At 44.9% G+C, this 21410-nt stretch overlaps 1 protein-coding gene across 5 annotated transcripts in view; it reads right to left on the bottom strand.

The window, feature by feature from the left end:
- Window positions 1–13817, bottom strand: part of Cdk14 (cyclin dependent kinase 14) — a 535385-nt gene extending 521568 nt beyond the window's left edge. For all 5 annotated transcript variants that reach the window (XM_013123504.3, XM_040735840.1, XM_040735837.1 and 2 more), the window contains exons 1-2: window positions 13247–13817; window positions 6871–6902 (exon numbers count right to left, since the gene is read on the bottom strand). In XM_013123504.3, the coding sequence (XP_012978958.1) occupies window positions 6871–6902; window positions 13247–13337 (123 nt within the window). In that variant the 5' untranslated portion in view covers window positions 13338–13817. The remainder of the gene's footprint in view (window positions 1–6870; window positions 6903–13246) is intronic.
- Between the last annotated feature and the right edge of the window lie 7593 nt (window positions 13818–21410).

The following is a 21410-nucleotide window of genomic DNA, read 5'->3' as shown; positions in this document are numbered from 1 at the left end:
CAAAACATAGATAAGTGGGTTAATTTAGGTTACAAGAGCTAGTGGGGCACGCCTAAGCTAAGGCTGAGCTTTCATAAGTGATAAGAAGTCTCCATGTCATTATTTGTGAACTGGCAACCCAAAGAAAAATCCGTCTACACAGGCATGACCACAGGGTAAACCAAACAAGGTAATGCAGAATAAGATAGAACAAGACTTAAAAATGCCATGGGAGGCCTCCTGATAAGCAACTCAACATGTACCACTCTGAGTCTGATGAGATGGAGACCAGGTTATGCACGTATCCAGAGACTCACACAAAGTAGGCATCCATGAGTCTTTACACAGGGGACGACCATGAAAAGGAAGGCATCTGGGCAAGGTTGAAATGCAGGGACAATGGCGTTGTGGGGCCAAAGAGGAGCCGAGAGAAAGCAGGTGACAGTGACAGAGCACCCAACAGCAGCAGAGGCGAAGAGAGCCGTGGATTAATGCCCACCAGGCACGGCGAGGCAGAAGTGGAATCGACCGTGAAGGGCCTTGAAAGCCAAGCCAGGAAAGTGAACTTGAATTTATGGCTGATTAAGGTGGGGGTGTGGGAAGGCAGTTTGTACTGGGGATCTTACATCAGGTTGGAACAGGAAGGAAGCCAGAGACAGGATAGCCAGTCAGAAAACAACCACAAGGGCAGGCAAGAGATGCTAAAATTGTGCATCTGAATCAGTGGTGGGAACCAAGGGAACACAGGGAGACGGGCCAAGCCAGTGCTTGCATGAGGGGATGGGGAATTTAAGAAGACAAGAGGTTCCCACCCTGGAAATCACACAGCTGGGAAAGACAGTTTCTAAGTTAAAGAAGAGAGAAAGTGTAGGTTTGGGCACACAGGAACCACTAATATTTTCTGTGCACTGAGACCAGGGTGACTGGAGATACAAAGGCAGAAAGATCTAGCTGGGTAGCTGGCTAGCTCAGTGCAGAGTTTGGAATAGGAAGCTGAGTCAGACACTCTGTAATAAGAGGGTAGCCAAAAGCCAGGCACGGACGAGACTCTCAAATGAGAGCATGAGGAATGACCTCAGAGGGCAGAGGGCTGCTGCCACAGAGGGGAAGACCAGGGTGAGTGAAACATGGTCAGAGCCTGTGGCGAAAGTGCTAGGGGAAGCGAGAGGCAGAAAAGACGGACAGGAATCAATTTTGCAAGCTTCTGGAATGGAAGACTGGGAGCGGGGATGGGGGATGGGAATAGAAAGTGGCCTGAACCAGGAGGAAAGGAACAGTCTTCTGGAGTCAGGGGGAAGGGAACGGCTGATGTAGGAGGAGGATGTGGGAAGGAGGTGAAGACCTAAGAGGACTGAGTGCTTTAAGAAAAGGAAGGCTGCGAGGGTTGGTCGGTGTCCGCTAAAGACTCCCAGGTCTGTTTTAACTCCGATAACTCCAGAGGTGACCCTATTTGGGAAGGAGTCTAAAAGAGTGCTGCAAATATAAATGAATTAAGAGGAGGTTAGTGGAGTTGATCGGGTACCCGACCAATCTGAAAGATGCCCTGACAAAAAAAAGGAAAAAAGTTAATGCCAACACTTGCTATGCAGAGGTAGGAGGATCCCGAGTCCAAGGATAGTCTTGGCTATGTAGTAAGTTCCAGGGGAGGGAGGGAGAGAGGGAGGGAGGGAGGGAGGGAGGGAGGGAGGGAGGGAGGGAGGGAGGGAGGGAGGGAGGGAGGGAGGGAGGGAGGGAGGGAGGGAGGGAGGGAGGGAGGGAGGGAGGGAAAGGAGAAAAAGCACACTGAGGGAAGATGACATAAAAATCAGGAAGAAGCCAGCATCTACAAGCCAAGGAGAGGGAGCTGGAGACAGCTGCTTTCTCACAGCTTGCAGAAGGCACTAACTTGGTCAACATTTTGAATTTCAGACTTCCGATCTCCAGAGATGCATGTTGCTGAAGCCACCCAATTTGCCGCACTTTGCCCAGACCATCCTAGGAAATGAATGCGGAGTGAAGGCCATCTACCAGAGACGAGGAGCAGAAGGCTGGACGGGAGCAGGGAGGGCTCAGCACAGCAGCACACAGGCCGGTGACACAGCCACACAAACCAAGGGCTGCTCGGTTGCTTGAGGCTGCGGCGGCGGCGGCAGGAACTGATAGATTTTATTAGCAGAGGGATTTTCCTCGAGCAGCTCCTGGCAGCCACTAGGTGAGAGGAAAAGATGACAGGTCTGAATCCGTGCTGACAGAGATCACAAATGATGTGCGAAGGGGTACAGCACCGAGGGCACTGTCAGGAGAGCGACGCGCCCGCCCGGGGTGAGTGGAAACAAAGAAAGGCGATGGGCTGAGCCAGGGCGGTGGGGTGGGTGGGTGGGCAGAGGCGCCAGCAAAGTGAGAACCGCAGGAATGAGAGAATGAAACTGGGTGAGCATGAGGTGGGCTGGAGCGCCAGAAGTGAGGGCACTGAGTGTGGACTGCTGGACCGGGAGGCATGGGAGGCAACTACAATGACTGGAGAACAGGGTCCAGGAAGATCCCTGCACCCCAGCCGTGGTCTCACAAAATCAACTACAGCTACAGTTATTATCTCAAGCGTGATACAGCTACAGTTACTATCTCAAGCACGACATCATTACATGAGTAACAGGGGCCATGCTCTTGGTTGGAAGCTAAAATAGGTGTACACTGTCCCTACCTATATGCAAGAATTATTACAGTAAATATGTATTGTAAGTTGGTCTGTAAGGTATACTTCTGAGTACTCACAGATAAGGTTTGCTTAAATGGAGACTTTTATATATTTTGTATACATTTGCCTGGGATTTCAAGACCGAAATTTGTGGAAAATATCAAAATAAGCCGTGGGAACTCCTCTGGGGTTACATCATGAAAACACCGGCATGGCTAGAAAACACGTACATTATGAGGATGTTTCATCACCAAACAGGAGCTGAATTATTTGCATTTGAATACCATGCTCAAATGCTTCATGTTTCAGAGATTTCTTGCAAACATTAAAGTTTTTGTACTTCTCACCAAAAAAGCCAAAGAGGGTCAACATCAAAAAGCCAGAACTATACAACTTAAGTTCTCGTTTAGTCAATACCAACTTGTGGGCTGTTGTAACTCATGGACTCCAACCCTTTCCATGTGTTACTGGAACTTTTGTCTCTACGTGCCAAAGACTCCGTATATGGTAGTTTCACACTGGTGAAGAATAACTGCATTCTCTCGACTTTTGTATATCAGGCATCATAATTATTCAAAAAATCACTAAATATAAAACTGAGGGTCAGTATGAAGACATGGTGTAGGTTTTCTGCCTAAGGAAGAATGTGACAACCAAGACATTCAGAAAGTTCTGCAAAGTCTCCTATGCTGAGTGGAGAGGTCATCACAGTGTCACCATCAGGCCCAGCAGAAACGATGGCATAAGAAACCAACTTTCTTTTCCCTTCTGTCTGGCTGGTTTGTTTCCCCAGCGATTACCTATTTAGTGCCTTCATTTTAGTCACGCATTGCACCGAGCCCTGTGGATGCAAACTTCAGTTGGTCATGGGAGGAAGTTTAAAAGTTGAAGGGAAAAATAATCTTTGGAAATCCTAAAACTGATTAATCCATCCAAAAGTTATGGATTCAACTCACAGTTCATAAACTGGCTACCATTTTAGTCAGGGACCAAATAAATGCACAACAAATAAAAGGCTTAAAAATTTCCTGTCTCCAACCATAAGGGGCTTTAGCAATATCTACTACCTATGACTGCAAATGTCTGCAGGCCTCAACATTTAATTGTAAACTAGTCACATGTAAACACACACACACACACACACACACACACACACACACACACACACACGATCTACTTTACATAGTTCCGGAATATAATTTCATGCTGTTTTAAAAATAAGTCGAGTATCACAGTCAGACAGTAAATAACTAACTAATGCATACTTTTCCTCCTCTACTCAAGGGCAAACATTCACACACACCTGACAGGAATCTCCACACTAATCTTGGAGTAGCACCCACACTCCAGCCCAGGCATTCTCCGGCGCTCCCTGTGATAAGGACCCTGAAGCTCATAAACCCAGGGTAAGGAGAGGACAGCCACACCTTGCGGCATAGCTAAGAAACTGACCCAACCCTCAAGCTGCAAGACTCCAGTCTCGAGTGAATTCCAAGAGACTGTGGAGACTGGGTTCCCACCTGAGGAGAGGAAAACAACCAGAAAACCTCACATTCAAGAAAACGTCTACTAGACAATCTGAAAATGATCCTCAAGAAACTGTTACCCCACTTATAGAAGCAGATATCTAGTGCTCCTCTGAGATCCCAGGAGGCATTTTTAACTTTTTTTAAAGTGCATTGGTGTTTTTGTTCTCATCTGTGTCTGTGTGGAGGTGTCAGATTCCCTAGAACCAGTTGTGAGCTGCCATGTGGGTGCTGGGAATTGAACCCAGGTCCTCTGGAAGAGCAGCCAGTGCTCTTAACTACTGAGCCATCTCCCCAGCCCGAGGGTAGACTTTTATGTAGGTAGCTTTGCTACTTATAACCCTACACTAGAACCCAACATTTTGAAGAACTCAGTCAACTGGTTAGCATATAAATGAGAAAATCAAGACTTCGTTAGCAACATGCCCAAATAGCTAAGAAGTAGCAAATGAGAAGTCATGATACCTCATTCAGCTCATCACTCTCTGCCCCTGCAGTGGACAGGGTGGCTCATACTTAACAGAAACTTACTGAATGTTAGCCACATGCAGTGAGCCCAAGAGTAACAATGGTGAGTGTGGCATCCCCTTGTGGTGGATGATAAAAAAAAGGTGGGTTTTAGGTAATATTTTCACCCTCTTAATATGAAAATCATTACACAAAGCCCTATGTGAAATTCTAGTGCTATATCTGAAATGAATCTCCCCCACAGCCTTAATTTTTAATTGAATTCTTCCATCACCCTTCCAACTAGAGATGGTAGATTTTCACGGTTAGTGCATCAATAAAGACAGTGTTGGTAACAGCATGGGAGATGACAATACAAACTCTGCCAGTTCCAGTACACCAGACAGTCTTCTAAAGGCTTATACACACTAACTCATTTAAGCCACTCGAGTCACCGTGTGCAGACCTGTGGGAAGAGGAGCAGTTGCTTGCCCGCAGGTGTATTAGCATTTACCCCCAGGCAGGCTGAAAAGCCAGGGTGGGGAAATGACAGGTTCTGCTACTCTCTAGGTCTAGCATTAGGTGACTTTCTGATTTACAATATTTAAAAAAAGAAAAGAAAAAAAGGCCTCTGTGCATTGGAAGGAGGAAAATTCTGTGAGAGCTGGTTATGATTTTGTGTCAAATGGTAAAACCCAGACCTCTGATCCTTCAAAGGTTTCAGAAGTAAGGTTCCAGGAGTATTTACAGCTTGTGCCCTATGAGTAAGTTCCTCGCCCACTTCTCCATCCAGTCTCTCAGGTCAGTCATGTGCTTGTCTAGACAAATGTACACACATAGACTTACAACATACAACGGTGCAGAAGGAAGAAGAGACGCATTTGGTTTGTTTGTGTTGTTTTTTAATTTCCTACTGCGACTAAGAGGAGCCTATGAAGACATAGAGAAATATGTCACGGCTTAAAGGAGAAAGGGGGCATAATCATGGGTTATGGTTTTAAAGGCGGGAGAAAAAAATCGAGAATATTCAACTCTTTAATCCTGCTATCCAGGATTTTAGCTTCCTTCCTTTATTTAGGTCTCTCTTCATGTAGACTTAAATTACTTCCGTAATTATAGGGGAGAATTTTCTTTATATAAAAAAGAAAGGGTACCCAATATTCTCACTCTGATCCCTCCTGAAAAAAAAATACTCTCTTGAAAACAGATATCTCAGTAACAAAACACTACAAGTTCCAGAAATACAGGTTTGCAGGAAACCAGTATTATCTGCTAAGATAGAAAAGGAAAATTTCTCCTACTCCTTCAAGACGAGAGGAATTACATTCAGGAGGGTGTTCCAGAAATGCTGCCCGGGAAAGTGGCTTTGGAGTCGAGAAACACAACTACAGAGCCTGGACTGGGAAGGTTGGGACAGGTGCAGGGATGAAGCAGGGGACTGAGAGCCAAATGGCCTAGGCCCGATCCAGAAATCCCAGCCCGAAGCAGGCTTGCCCTGAGTGGCCCTCCCTGTGTAACAGGCCTGCACATGGCCAAAGGGACGTTCCAGGAGCTCATGTCCTTCCCTCACTCAGTGGATGGGGGGATTGGCAGCATCTTTCACGAAATCTGAGAGCGTTAAACAACCAAATCCAACTACTCGTTAGGCTATGGGGTTAAATGCAAGGTGTAGAAACATCTCTGTTTACATGTAAGTACACACAATGTACACACACAGCCTGCTCACAACACCCACGTGACTGCCTTTAGACGTGTACAATGAAATACTCCCCTCTACAGCACCCTGGAAACAGTAACAAAAACTCAGGAAAGTGCAACTTTAAAATCATATTTCAGGGTGCTTTGTTACCGTCTGACCCACAAAGATCAGGGAAACTAGACCTGAAAACATCACCTTGAAGAGGATCCATGGCACCCGCACACCACACCCTGATTCAGCAAGGTCTGCCAAGGAGCCTTGTGGCCCGCACAAGCGCATCACAGACGGCTTCTCAAGCTACCATTAGCAAGATGGCGACAACAAAGTCCCACACGCGTCTTTTGTTTATGGATTCAGACACATTTGTGATGGTTACTATAAAATTCAATTAAATGGCTATTTGAGATTGGAGACTAATACAGGGTAACAAATAAACAAACGCCATTTCTTGTTTCTTAGGTTTGTTTGTTTCTAAGCACAAAGTTGGTCCCTATGGGCTCAGTACATAAACACACCTTTACATCAGAGGAAGAAATTTAGCCTACCTCGTCAAAGGTGGTGTCGTCTTTCTTCAGAGCTATGAAGGAAAAGAGAAAGGAAACAGTTACTGTGAAGCATCCCAAAGAGAATCTAAATTCCAGAAAACAGAAACGGGGGGCACAGTACAGTGTTTTCATCTCAGAAAGCAAAACTGTACCCCCACCTGAATGACAATGTCATGATATATATACAAAAACTGCAAATGAGAGCAAGAACAGCACAGTGCGCATCTGTGAAACACTTTTCATAAATATGTAAATGAAGCATTCTGGAAAATAAGGAAGAGAAGAGCGCATAGCTCTCACTACCTCTTCCTCAGCAGAATTCATTTAAGGGAAGGATAAAAGGAGCACAAAGTAATACCAAACAAATTTCCTCTCCAGCACCTGGTGTTTCGTCCAGGGTGGCTGTGGACTTCCCAGGCCACTTCTCAGAATGACATCCTGCACAGGACCTAAGTGATATTTTAGCACCAAGCAAAGTTTGAACATGGTAATAAAAGACCAAGATCATCAAATGAGCACTGTGTGGAAGAACAGACATGGTTCAAACATTTTAACATGATGAATTTTATAAGCAAGTGTTTCCAAGGAAAAGAACACATTGAAACATGTTTCATAGGAACTAAGAAATGCTTTAGATTTATCTTACATACACTTAACCTTGGAAATGAAATTTTATCTTACTCTAAAGAAAAAGAGAAGGATATTACATGTAATTGTCAAATATCAGCTCATTACATCCTGCAGTTATGATGTTTCATAGTGAAAAAAGGCACAAAATAGCTAATTTCTTTGAAACTACCAGTTGCAAAAAAAATTCTGCAAATCTACAAAATCCTGCATAGATGTTTACAGGTAGGTAGTCCCAGACTGGATGAAAAGGTGGGAGTGTCTGTTGCTTGAAAAGTCGTGCTCTAATAAAAGCAATGAAAAGCAAATTATTCTGGCAGTTACATTCTGAGAAATTAATGAGTCTAAGCAGAAACTCCTAAGTAAAAATTTATATACTCAAGCCATGTGGTGTGGTGTGGTATGGGGCGGGGCAGGGTGGGGTGGGATGGTTTTTGAGACAAGATCTTACTCTGTAACCCATTATGGCCTGAAACTAGCAGTAATCTTCCTGCTTCAGCTTCCCAAATGCTAAGATTACAGGCTTGAGCCACCATGCCTGGCCTCCTAGCAATCTTGAAAAGGTTTTTTCTAAAAAGTCCAGAAGTGTGTAGCAGAGTGCAGGCTCTCTGAGGTGGCTAAAACACTTACCAGTTAGTTCTTAGTCTTCTCCTTTTAGCCTAAAACACTAATCTTAAACAGACTGTCGAGCTGGGCACAGGTGGAGCCCGCCTTTAATCCCAGCACTCGGGAGGCAGAGGCAGGTGGATCTCTGTGAGTTTGAGACCAGCCTGGTCTATCACGTAAGTTCCAGGACAGCCTCCAAACAACACAGAGAAACCCTGTTTGGAAAAAAAAGCAAACAAACAAAAAACAAACAAAAAAAAAACAAACCAGACTGTCCACTTCGGCATTAAAGAACAAGTTGCCCTGAACAGAAAAGTAAAAGACAGTCCTTGCCTTGGCCCTAAACGGCTGCCCCTGAAATCAGTCTCAGCCATAACACTACAGAATTGTTAACTCACACTAACCCTGAAGGAAAGGAAGAAGACCCTAGCTGATTCTACTGACTAGTTTTCACCAGAATCTAACTTCCATCTAGAAACTCTCAAACCCAGTCAACAAGGGTGAGTCTTTTAATTAATATGCTTGTTTGGTCAGGCCATTACCAAACAAAATATAAACAAGTTCCTCACTTTTCAAAAAAAAAAAAAAGGAATAATTTAGAATAACATTGACTTCAAAGGCAAAGTAGCGTATGAGTGCACACTTACAGCTCCATCCATCCACCCATCCGTTAGCAAGTGTGAAGGAAGAGCAGCCACGTGACAGCCTTGCGAAACTTGTGACTCAGAAGACAAACTCTCAAAAGTATTTTATCTCCTGTGGACACTGCAAACTCGCAATCGTGTGGGAAGTTTAGGCATGTGTTTTCTTAAGCAAAGCTGTACTGCGGAGGATGCTGTCCCTTTGGGGACTGAAAACGTGGGGGGGAAGGTAAGAAATGAAGGTGGGGAGGGTGATTCTGAGGCATTCACCCTGGTCCACTCTTCCCATCTTAGTGCTGACAGTTTCCCACCGTCCTAACTAGGAAGAGTGGGAAGGCAGGGATAAAGGAAACATTCGAGGTGCCTTTGATAATCAACAAAGCAAGCCTGACTCTCTCCACTGTGTGATGTGCTCAGGCCCGTATACCACGGGGAAGAACAGTTCTGGACCAAAAGGCTATTACTCAATAGATACTTTTCATTGTTAGGCTGATATCTGACACAGTTTCTTCCAACTAGTGCATCCTTGGCCTAAAAGGCAGCTAATAGTATAAGACCAAGGTGTCCTTGCCAGATAGTTATCAGGTCACTGATGAATAAACTCTGACCTAAACATGCACACAACATCTTGTTATTGATTACGTTCCCTGATTGTCATTAATCATTTATGTAAATGTAAAACCACAATTGTCCTCAAGGATATTGTGGGACAACAGGCAGATTGTGCTCCTCTGGCTTAACAAAGGGATAAATATTAAGTCATTTAATATGATCAGATAGCCTATCAGCTCAGATACAGTTCCTCGAAGCACAGAGGGGAGACCCTGCTGTGTCCCCCAATGACAAGTTCACCATCCTCTATTACAGAATTTGCCACTTAATGGTGGCAATGCCCACTCACCAGTCTGTCTCCCAGCCACACTGTTCACTAATTCTCGGTGCCAGTACAGTATCTAACACCAGAAGGTACATGGTAATATGTGGCCTTAGTAAGTCCTACCTCAATGGCAAAGACAGAGAGCCTCATATTTTGATATATACTAGAGTTTTAGCAAATGAAAACCATATGCATTTCTATGTAAGGACCATAAACATAAATTCCACTACCATAATATCCCCTCCCCCTCACCACCGCCCCTCTCTCATGCTCATGCTGGGCACAGAGCTCAAGACCTCACATATCCTGGACAAGGTCTCACCACTGAGCTAAACCCCCACCCCCGAATAAAATCTTTTGTAGCTGCTTTGGAATACCGGACGTAGGCTTCATATTTCTCTCTTCTCACAGAATGGCTCATCAATGACAGTCAAATCTAGAAATACACACCTCCGGCAGAAATAACAAACCCACAAGAATTCAACCTAATCACAGCTTCCTCTTTGCACTAACCACATCCTTTAGAGAAACAGAATACATGGGTTCATCTCAACTATCAAGCGTAAACTTCCTTTCCCTAGGGAAGAATCCAAACAGGTGTGAAGGAATGTCAGGGTCCCAATCACACAGACCCATTCACAGTCTTTGTCTGCCTGAGCCTCCCTGCAAAATCCAGGGAAACTGGGTTGTAGCACAGTTTCAGCTACTTCACAATTAGGTTCCTGCTTACTCAGCTAGCCTAAAAGTCTTAAATGGGGAGGCCAAGGGGCTCGGGTATAAGACAAGAACAGTGATTCCTAAATAGTGGCCACACTGACACTATTGAGCAGGAAAACTGTAAGTACTCACTGTGAAAATGGATGGTTGACTTTACAATTCAATTACACTCATCTTATCAAGGAATTACAGCTATACTGTAGTCACTCCCTAGCAGATGTCATAAATTAGAGCCCTGTGGCTGGAAACCCAATGTGTTTTATTTGACCTTTTATAATGTAGTAATCTCAGATCAGTTACATTGGGGTAGATGGTGACAAAGTCAGCATGATCTATGATGCATAACAAATTAAGCATTCCCACCTTTTTGTACTTAGAATTATCAATAATAACCACTGACTGCATACATATGCATGTGTGAACTGTCATAATACTCTAGGCAAATGATTAGTGATAAGAGAGGACAAACAGAAATCAGAAGAGCTAGCAAGAGCTTCCAGTAAAGATCTTCACCGTACAACAAATGATGTAGAAAACAGTGTCATTCTGTCTCACATAACCCCCACAACACAACACTCATACAGATGCGTGCAGGTGAAATGCAGGAGTTTAAGGGAATTGCTGGCTGCCCGAGACAAGCAGGAAAAGAGAGGGCCAGGCCCGAATGGTCCAGTTCCATCTCCAGGATGCTATATCACATATCTGTCCCACGTCTCTTTTTCTTGCTTTCTAGGTAGTCCTGCCAGCAAGATCTAATCCCTAGTAATGACAACAGATTGCAAATATTCATTGGGTCTACAAGGCATGCCACGCACACCAACAAACAAAGTTTTTTAAAGTGATACGTCAAAAACTGGGACTCAGAAAAGCTGACGGGGTCTATCCACTGAGCTAGGACGGGCAACACTAGGAATCCCATCTGATACACAGACCACATTCCTTACCAAAACTCATTCTGTTGCCTCTAGCTTCTCAAAAAGCCCTTCGATCATCAAAATGAGTTCCCTGCCTCTGAGTGTGAGGAAAAGGAGGAAAGGGGCATTTTTCAGCAGTGCTGTTTCTAATAAATATCCTGGGTTTGGTGCACACACAACTAAAATGACTTAAAAATGTCAATATTTTCTTTCACCATATACCACAGTAAGAACCACTCTTCTGACTCACCGGCCTCCTTCAAGACTAGAAATGATCAGCCCTCTCTATGGAGCTAGACTGTTCCCTAATGCCTGGGTGCAAACCCACACCATGGAAGGCATTGGTGAGGAGAGTCAGACTCAAAGGGAGTTTTCACATCACTAGATCTCTGTGATCTAGGAAGCCCAACCAACTACACTGCCCATTGGCCAACACTGCAGTTAACCCAAACTTTGCTGATTGGCCATCAAACCCTAACATTACTTAAACATCCAGGATTTTTCTATGAATGCCCTTGGTTTCTTACTGAGACTCAACTGCAATGAATTATTTAACACAAAACTGGAGGGGCTCCAAAGGAATCATTAGCATTAGTAAATATCTACTTAATGTGCATAAGAACAGGCCCTAATGGACTCCAGAACCCGCCTGGGTGGTGTTTTGAGTTCAGCGCTGAAACATCCTTGTTAATAATGCACAGGACTCCACACCTCACTCTCCCACTCCTCTTGGCTTCAAACTTCATTCAAATGTAAAACTCCACATTCGAATGCCTAACTCAGAAAAGTGAATTTGTGTACATTCAACACATGCGACAAGTAAATGCTTCTACACCTAACTTGTAGTGTTCTCAGAAAAAAGTCAACCAAAATAATAATGATGATGATGATGATAACAAAGCCTGACTAAATGTTTGCCCATGTTTTCTCTCACTTGAAGATGGTTTGCATGTATAGACAATGAACTGTGGAACCCTCGTCATTCACTAGCATGTCTGTGTTTTAAGGAATTACTTATTTATGATTAATTAATTAACACTTTCATCAACATGATCACAGCGAACCAAGGGCCCGAATGTATGCTTGGACACCCTGATAGGTTTGTTTGAGGGCTTGTAGGAATCCCTTGCTTTGCACAGTTACCTGTATCAAAGAAAGCTATGACGGTTTTGGAGGCAGCTACACCTCCAGGTTAAGAGGCGCATTCTGCCAGGAAGACTCAAGATCTAACAAACCCATTTCATATGACACTGTTGCCATCTTGCTGTAGCCTATAACACGGATTTACTTTTAAGTATCCTAAGCATTCCCTGCTCTTTTTTGTGGCTTGTTTGTTTGTTCTTTATTAAGTTGGTTGATCTTTTTGAAAGACAATAACCTCTGAACTGTACTAATGGAGCGAGTCCAGGAGACCGACTTGTGAAGTACCCACAACTTCAGAGCTCACATTTCTCTGCATCAGAGTCCTAACAACTGAACACCCAAATCTCCATTTATAGGACCCGAAGTGCGGAACAAAAGGTCCCAAGGTAGCTGTCCCACTTCCTTTGGGTCAACCACGTTAAACATCAGGCACACGTCAACGTTTCGACAGTTCTCAAAGCTAAATTACTGGTTAAACACCTAATACCAAAGCGCTTTAAAAATAACAAGTAACCTGGGTGGCCACAGAACCCCGACGGCGCGGCGACGACCGGGTATCCCCTCGCGGGCGCGAAAGATACTAGTGGCGGGGAGGAGGTACCCCAATTAAAGGCTTGGGACGCCCACGCATGAAGTTCAGCTCTGGGGGAGAAGGGTGGCCCTCCCGCCGGTCCATGCACTCCCGCGGGTCCCCAGCGACGTCCTCTCCATCTGTGGTCCGCAGCTCACCCTGCAGAGGCAGCTGCCTGGCTGGTGCCCGGAGCACGGGTGGGGGCGCGGGGACGAGGGAGTGAGCGAGCCCGGGACTAGCCCGGCAGGGCACGGGGGTGGGGACAGCGGAGTACACTCACCGATGCGGCTGAAACTCTCTGACAAAGTTCTCCTCAACTTCTTCATCCTGCCGATCTTCTCGGTCGGCTGCGGCTCAATGAGGTCGCACATCTGGGCGGCGCGGGGCCCGAGCAACTTCGCCAAACTGGTCCAGCGCGCAGCGCAGACAACGGCGAGGGCGCGCGGCGCGGGGAAGGCGGCGCCTCCTCCTCCTGCTCCTCCGCCTCCTCGCGGGCCGCGGGCGACGCGCAGCGCTCGGGCGGCAGCGGAGCTCGGGCCTGGGCCGAGGCCGGGCGCCCCGGGGGCGTCTTAGGTGGTGCCGGGGGCGGCCGCCATCCCTGCCGCCCGGGGTCCCCCGCACCGCGCCGCCGCCCGCCTCATTTTGCCTCCTTTGTAAGCGAGAGCCGCGCGGCCGCGGCCGGCGAAGGGGGTGGCGCGGCCCCTGGAGGAGGTGCGGGCGGCTGCGGGAGACGCGCGCCGGACAAGTCCCCAGCCCTAGGCGCCGCACCGCACCGAGAGCCGCGGCTCCCCTCGCCCAAGGCCCGGCGCGCGGGACCCCGACGCGACCCCGGCTCCCACTCCGACTCCGAGGCCTCCGCCGCCCTCCCGGACCCGCCGCGCCCCCTCCCGGCCGCCCGCGCTCCGCCCGCCCGCTCGCTCGCCCGCCCGCCGCGTCCGCGCTCCTCCCGCGCGCTCCGGGACCGCGGCCCGCGGACCGACCCGGGCCACCCGCTGCGGCGCGCTCCGTGTGGCCCCCGGGACAGAAAGGTTGGGGAGGTTCCGATCCGGTGCTCGCCAGCCACTGGGACCCGGTCGGGTTTAGCACAGACTTTCTGGTTTGCTTGGTTGGTTTGAATTTACAGAGAAAGTGAACGCTTCAAAGGGAGGGAGAGGCCCCGTTGTGATTTGGGGTCAAGTGCAAAAGCTGAAACTGTCCCCCTGGGAACTCCCAGAAGGAGTGTTTTCCCTCAACCCTGCCCCTGGGTGACAAGAATGTCACTGTAGGTGATTCCTCCCGAGGAATACCCCGCTCATCGGTAAACAGTGTACTGGGTCTACTTACAACCTATTTTTTACGAATGCCCCATTTCTGAATTGGAAGACTTAGAAGCTAAAATCCATTTTGACCTCCTTCCCCACTTCAGCGAATGAACTTGAAAAATGACTAAGGGCGTTTTTTTCTAAAACCCGGGACAAACAGTTCCGGCAGAAAACTCCGAGGTTCTCGTTTTTTCTAATAAACGTAGTACTCCAAAGGTCAGTGTCCCAAGGGACAGTGAAGGAAGATGGAGGAAGGCCTGCTGGACTGATTATGAGCCAGCAACGTTCTTATGAATAGAAACGTTAGTAATCTTGAGTCATCTGGCTGTGCAATAGGGGCTGGTGAGGGTGTGACAATGCTGTTTGGTTTAAAGGAAGTTTTGGGGAGTTTGTGTTTTGTCAGAAGATTTTTATCTTTAAACAAAAACTAGCCCCCTGCCTTCCTTAAATTGTGAGGTACAACAGTGATTTGTTCCGCCCTGCGCTGAGCACATTACAAGGTTTTGGTAGATTGCCACCGATACAAGGCAGCTTAGTCCAGCCAAGTCCCCAGCAGAGACAGAGGGGAGAGCCAGGAATGCATGAGGAAAGTCAAGACATCTGAAATGCAAGGGTTTAGGATCCTGACAGCCATATCTCGGTAATTGCACAAAGCACCAAGTGTGGCCTCATACAGGAAGGAGTTTTGACATTTACCACTTCCTCAGAGTGGTTAGAAAGTCAGCAGTTACAGCAGAGACAGGGACACACACACACACACACACACACACACACACACGGGGGGGAGAAGAGGGGAGGGGAGGGGGAGGGAGGTAGGGAAGGGAAGGAGGGAGAGAGGGAGAGAGAGTCAAGCAGATAGGTTCTTCCAGTTAACACAGATGGAGAAGCAGTCACGGATAAGAGTGCTGTGTCTGTGAGTGCTGTTGTTCGCTGGTTTGAATGCAGGTCACAGGCCCAGTGTCAAGACTCACTGGTATTTGCCCTCAAATACTTTCTGTATGTATGTGTGTGCATGTACCTGCCCATGTATGTGTGTTGTATGTTTTATGTTTTACCTCCCCAACATTTCTGAGTTTTTGAAAAAGCTGATTCCTACCTAAATTAACATTTATGTGTAGAAAGCTATTGTATGTGACCACTTTTTAAATATAACATAAACGTGCATGGGTATGTCTAGGGTTAGTAGAGAAATGCATATTTACTATTAAAATGTAACAAAACATGCAAAATATATACATTTCTGTGCAATACAAAATTTCTGCAAACCAAAATAAAAACTTAGGAATATATCACATAGTGGGTATTTATTTCCTTTTTCCTGCTTGACAACAACTTTCAGCCATTTCAATTGCAAAACTCTTCAAAAAATCAAAACGGTATACCTGGCAGGTGAAACCTGTGTCTCAGGACAGGACAGCTGAAGTTTGGCCATAAATGACCAGCTTTCTGCTCTGTTTATCTGAGTCCTTTCTTGGATATGTGTTACACTAGCCAATTCGGCAAGAAAACTACAAACTGGCAGAGGGAATTACCTTCATACTTTTGAGATGTGTGTGCTCCCGTCTAAAGATTCAACATGTGTGTATGTGTATGTATGCATGTGTGTGTGTTTGTGTGTGTGTGTGTGTGTGTGTGTGTGCATGCACCACAGTGCACATGTGGGAATCCAAGAATTGAACTCAGGTTGTCAGGCCCACCTACAAGTGCCTCTACACACTGAGCTATTTCACTGGTTGGAAAGATACAACTCTATGAAATGTTACACATTTGCCTTTATCCTGGTTTGCAAGTTCCACAAGGCCTGAGACCCTACCCTTGGAAAGGCACAGCACATGTTTCATAGATGATTAATTGCTTATCAGAGAGTGTAAATTGATTGCTGTCACTGTGAAATGATCTTGTTTGTTTAGAGACACAAAGATAATTATCCAGCATCCATGTGACATATGCATTTTCTGTGGGAAGATGGATTTGTGCCAACTTGTCTGCACAAGGCTGTAGTTTGGGGTGGCCTAAGTTTAAAAAATGCAACATCTGAGTACAAGGAGGTACATAGAGGCCTACGCCTTGACCCATACCAAATTCACGAGTGCAAGTGTGGTGGGCCTGGAGAAGTAGCTGTGAACCCAGGATTCGTGAGTTTCATCCATCCACAAGTGATGTGTAGCCTTAGACAAGTGCCTGCTTCCTCATCTGTAAAAGTTTGAGTGACAGCGAGAACAAGAGAACCTCTGGGGTCATTAGCTATGAGAATCTGATTCTAACTTTATAGGCAAAATCATCCCACTCTCAGCTAATATATTATGACAAACCTTTGATATATGAAGGTTGATACATAAGGTACACAGTACTTCATAGATAAATAAGGCAAAGCTCTATTGATAAAAATTACATGTGATTTAATGTCCATCATTTCTAGTCACATTAGACATAACTGTGCATTTATAGAACATGTGGCTCTTATTACAGATCCTTTCTGCATAAGAAAAAATGGGCTAATATGCTGCCTTTAGATGTGAAAGGAAGAAATCCTAATCCAAATTAGCTGCAAATGCAGAATTTGATTAGGATCACAGAACCAGCAAAGCAGACTCACTGACCCACAGCAATATGCAAAGATAGAATGGGAGAAACGAAACCTATCAAACTAGGAAGCCACGGATGTGGATGGCAGAGATAGAAAAGTAGACATATTCATTAATGTAAAATATCATAAGATTGACATCCAATCAGCATAATTACTAAAGTGATAGAAATCTATGAAAGTAAATATCCTCCAAGAACTCTGAAATGGTGGGCTATTTCATTATTCTTAGGATCAAATATCATTCATTTCAGAACACATTCAGGAAATGAAGGAGCACACAATTTAGGTAGTTTGTATAGTTTTTCTAGGAGTCATCAGTGAAATTGCTACATTTAATTCAAAACACTTAACTGTTAACTGCTGTCTCTTATATACCCAATGATGGATAGAATTGGTTCATACGAGTTCCTTTCCCTCCCTTCATCCCTTCCTTCCTTCTCTTTTTTCTTTGAGCCCAGACAGAAGCTAGTGTAGTTGCACTCCTATAAAATGAGACTTCTCACCTTGGCCTCCTCGTTCTGCCAGCCATCGATTGCCCACTCCTGATTCAGATTCTTTTCGTGTTTTCAGAAATTGCTCTCTGCAGACACAAACCTCCAAATTTATCCGGCAATAAGAACTTCATTTACCTAACTACTTTATAGGCAGTCCTAAGCAGTTTTTTTTTTCATTCTAGAGTTTAAGAATCCCAGTGACCGAAGCAAAATGATCTACTTGCAAATAGCTGACTGAGGAACAAAGAAGGTGTAAAAGTGTCTAAGTGACATTGCATATAAATTAGCTCAGAACAGGTCTGAAAGTAATAAACCACACAAGTCAAAGCATGCATTAAAGACCAGCAATATTCCCCTATCCTATTGAAATGTACTTAAAGATTACAATTTGCCATATGAGTCCCGATTTTCATTGTTAAAATAAAATTATCTCACAGAAATTTATATGAGATGATGTCTACCACTATTTCTAATGAAGACACAATTTGTTTCGTCCTATCCTTTGGTGGTACAGATGCACCATTAGCTAAGAGTCCTCATTTATGAATGTCACCAACTCTGGTGTTTTATGTTGCATCCATGAGCATCAAGCCTCAGAAACCAGTTCTGTAATTGAACTCTAGACATGGACGTGAAAGATGTCGGAAGCTGCTGCCTCAGAGAGCTGAAACCTGAAGCCTCTTTTGATCAGTCAAGACAAGTCCTCGTAGGAGCAATTAAATTAACAAAATGGAGCTCTCCTATCAACAACATCCACTCTTTCCTTCCAGGGTGCATGAAAATTTGTCTGCATATGTATATTGCAATCAAGTACCTACAAGCCAGAAGAGGTTGTCTTCAAACTGATCAGTGATGGTGTCATCACACGACATATTCCCTCACCACGGTGACTTATTGCTTATAACTTTAAATTGTAACTGCAGAAACACATGCTTTCATAATCAGCCATGGCTTGAATTGGTGAACTCATTTTATTCTAATCTTAATCTTTACCTCTCTGACTCTAGGAAGCATCACTGTCCCTATGTAACACATAGAAATGGACCTAAAGATGGCATGAGAACGTGTCTGTCTTAGTCTGTCTTCTGCTGCTGTGAGGAGGCACCATGACCATGGCAACTCTTACAAAGGAAGACATTCCATTGGGATGGTTTACAGTTTCAGAGGTCTAATCCACTATCATCGCAGCAGGACATGGTGTTGTGAAGGCAGACATGGTGCTGGAGAAGGAGCTGAGAGTCCTACATCTTGATCCACAGGCAACAGGAAGTAAACTGTGTCACTGGGTGCAGCTTAAGCATAGGAGACCTCCAAGTCCGCCCCCACAGTGACACACTTCCTCCAGCAAAGCCACGGCTCCTAACAGTGCCACTCCTTATGGGGACCATTTCCTTTCACACCACCCCAGTGTCCAACATCACCACATTCACTCCGGTGTTTGACTGAGACACTTTCAGTTTCCAAAAAGAGTTTTTGATAAGTCATCTTTGTAGCATGGTGTATGCTATTCCCATATCTGAAATGTAGTTGTATGTATTTTATAGAATTATAGAAGAACTCGGGGAACAAGTAAAGCTTAACAAGTTTAATGAATGGATCAAAATTCTTAAATTATAACACTATATGTTCCTCTTCCCACATATGTGATATTGAAAAACATATACCTGACTTTGGAAAGAGGCTCCTTTCTACTCAAACTCATGCTTATAAATGAAATAAATGTTGTTAAGTTATCGTTTAAGGGTCAAGACCAGGCTGGTGAAACCCACAGACATAGCTGACCTGAATAAGGGGGAGCTCATGAACCCCAGACTGATGGCTGGGAGGTGGCCTGGGCAATCTATGGGGCCTCAGGTAGTAGATCAGTATTTATCCCCTGGCATCCGAATGGACTTTGGGAGCTCATTCTACGTGAAGGGATGCTCTCTCAGCCTGGACACATCAGGGGGCTAGGCCCTGCCCCAGATGATATGACAGATTTTGAAGATTCCCCCAAGGAGGGGCTCACCCTCCCTGGGGAGGGGAGGGAAGATGGGGTGGAGGGTTGGGGAGGCTGGTAGAGGGTAGAGGAGGAGGGGAGGGAGAGAGATCTGGGATTGACATGTGAAGCAAGCTTATTTCTAATTTAAATGAAAAAAATTTTTAAATGTTTTAAAGTTATCACTTGAGTCATTGCTGCCTTCTAGGCACCCAAAGGCTCTGACCCTCATCTCACTAACACTTCTCTGAGATGTCTTTCATTATTCAGTTTTGCAGCTATGAAAATTAGACCCATCAAGATCAAACTAGTCACTTAAAACTAGTCGGATACTAATAACGTAAGAATTATAGCAGAATTATGAAAAACTTTACTTTGCAAAACTAGAGGTAACGTCAATGGGGACAAAACCACTGGAAATGGACGCATTAAGTAAAACATGCATTTAGAGCTCCAATCTGTTTGGGCTGCTTTAAAACTGACATACAACGCAGATTATATGTAGTATAGATTTGTTTCTCACCGTTCTGGAGGATGGGAAGCCAAGGGAAGATTAAGGTGCAGACATATTTAGTGCCTGATGGGGGGCGGCTTTCCCTGGGAGAGCTTCGTGCAGAGGAAAGCACTTGGTAGTCATGCAGTAAAGCTTGTATATTCTCTAGTTCATACTAGAAACATCAGAGTGTGTGCATGCTACTTTACATTCCTCTGAAAACTCAGTAAAAGATATGCAGTGGTGGTGATGCCATTAATCACAGCACTTGGGAGGTAGAGGCAGGTGGATCTCTGTGAGTTCAAGGCCAGCCTGGTCTACAAAACTGGGGCCAGGACAGCCAGAACTGTTACACAAAGAAGCCCTGTCTCAGAAAGCAAAAGACAACAAACAACAAGGAAACAAAAATATGTAGTGACTGCAATTATTTTATTCTAAAAGACAAGATCTTGTATGGTCGTGGCTTGTGTGAAACTTAACTCTATAACCAGCCTGGCCTTGAACGTACAGTGATTTCCCCCTGATTCTGCCTCCCAAGGAAGGCATGTGTAAAAGGACATGCACAAAAGATAATCAGCAACGTGATTTTTGGAAGCTGAAAGACAAAATAACAGCTGCATAGTAACTGAATGTCTCGGGAGAACTGAAACTTGACGTCAGCCCCTGGCTGGGCTGAAGAGGGACCATCTGAAAGCTGTAAGTGATGGCCGAGAACCCTGCCTGCCTTTCTTGTTCCTGTCCCATGGTCCTGGCCAATAGGAGGTTGCACAGTGTGTCAGTGTGCAGATGCCAACTGTAGCAGTCAGGCTTCCTTAAGATATTTGATTGCCTCCCTCCTGGAAGACATTCATGGATCTTCAGACTCTGAGTTCAGTGTCCTAACAAGAAAGAAAGAGGCCAAAACAAGCTAACCATTGAAAATCAACTAGAAAGCAGTAGAGATTATGCAGGGGGGGGAAGGGGGAGAAGAAAGTAAAAACTATTACTCTCTTCAAAGATTTAAAGCTACTGAAATGTTATAAGATATTATAGCCGCTAAACAAGACATGGACACCAGAACTTTTGAAGTTGTACTATAAACTACTATGAAGGGTAAAAGTAAACTCTTGTATTGTAACCTTAGCAGTTTAAGAAACTTCAGATGAAAATTAAAAATATAAGTAATGAAAAAACCTCCTATAAATCGAAGCAAGATTAAGGCATTAGAAAAGCAAGAGAATAAAACCCATGAGAGGTGCAATCTAATACAGGAAGTTTGGTGTCTGTATAATGGGAGTTCCAGAAAGGAAACAAATGGAAAACAGAAGGAGGAAATTATCAAAGAAACAATTCAAGAAAATTTCCTGGAATGACAGGACACAACATTACAAAGTGAAAGGGACTATTGAGTTCTAAGACAATGCATGAAAATAATCCTACACTGAGACATATCGTTATGAAACCACAGAACCACATAGACAAAGCACATTGTAAAAGTTAAAAAAAAAACAAATACAAGATTCCAAGTAGAACTGGGTACAGAATAGCTTTAGACTTCTCAGCAGCAAAACTAGATGACAGAAAGGAACACAAGGGAGTCATTGTTGATCCA

This window comes from Mesocricetus auratus, unplaced genomic scaffold (genome assembly GCF_017639785.1).
Source record: "Mesocricetus auratus isolate SY011 unplaced genomic scaffold, BCM_Maur_2.0 Super-Scaffold_100051, whole genome shotgun sequence".
Lineage (NCBI taxonomy): Eukaryota > Metazoa > Chordata > Mammalia > Rodentia > Cricetidae > Mesocricetus > Mesocricetus auratus.
This window is presented reverse-complemented; position numbering and strand designations above follow the sequence as displayed.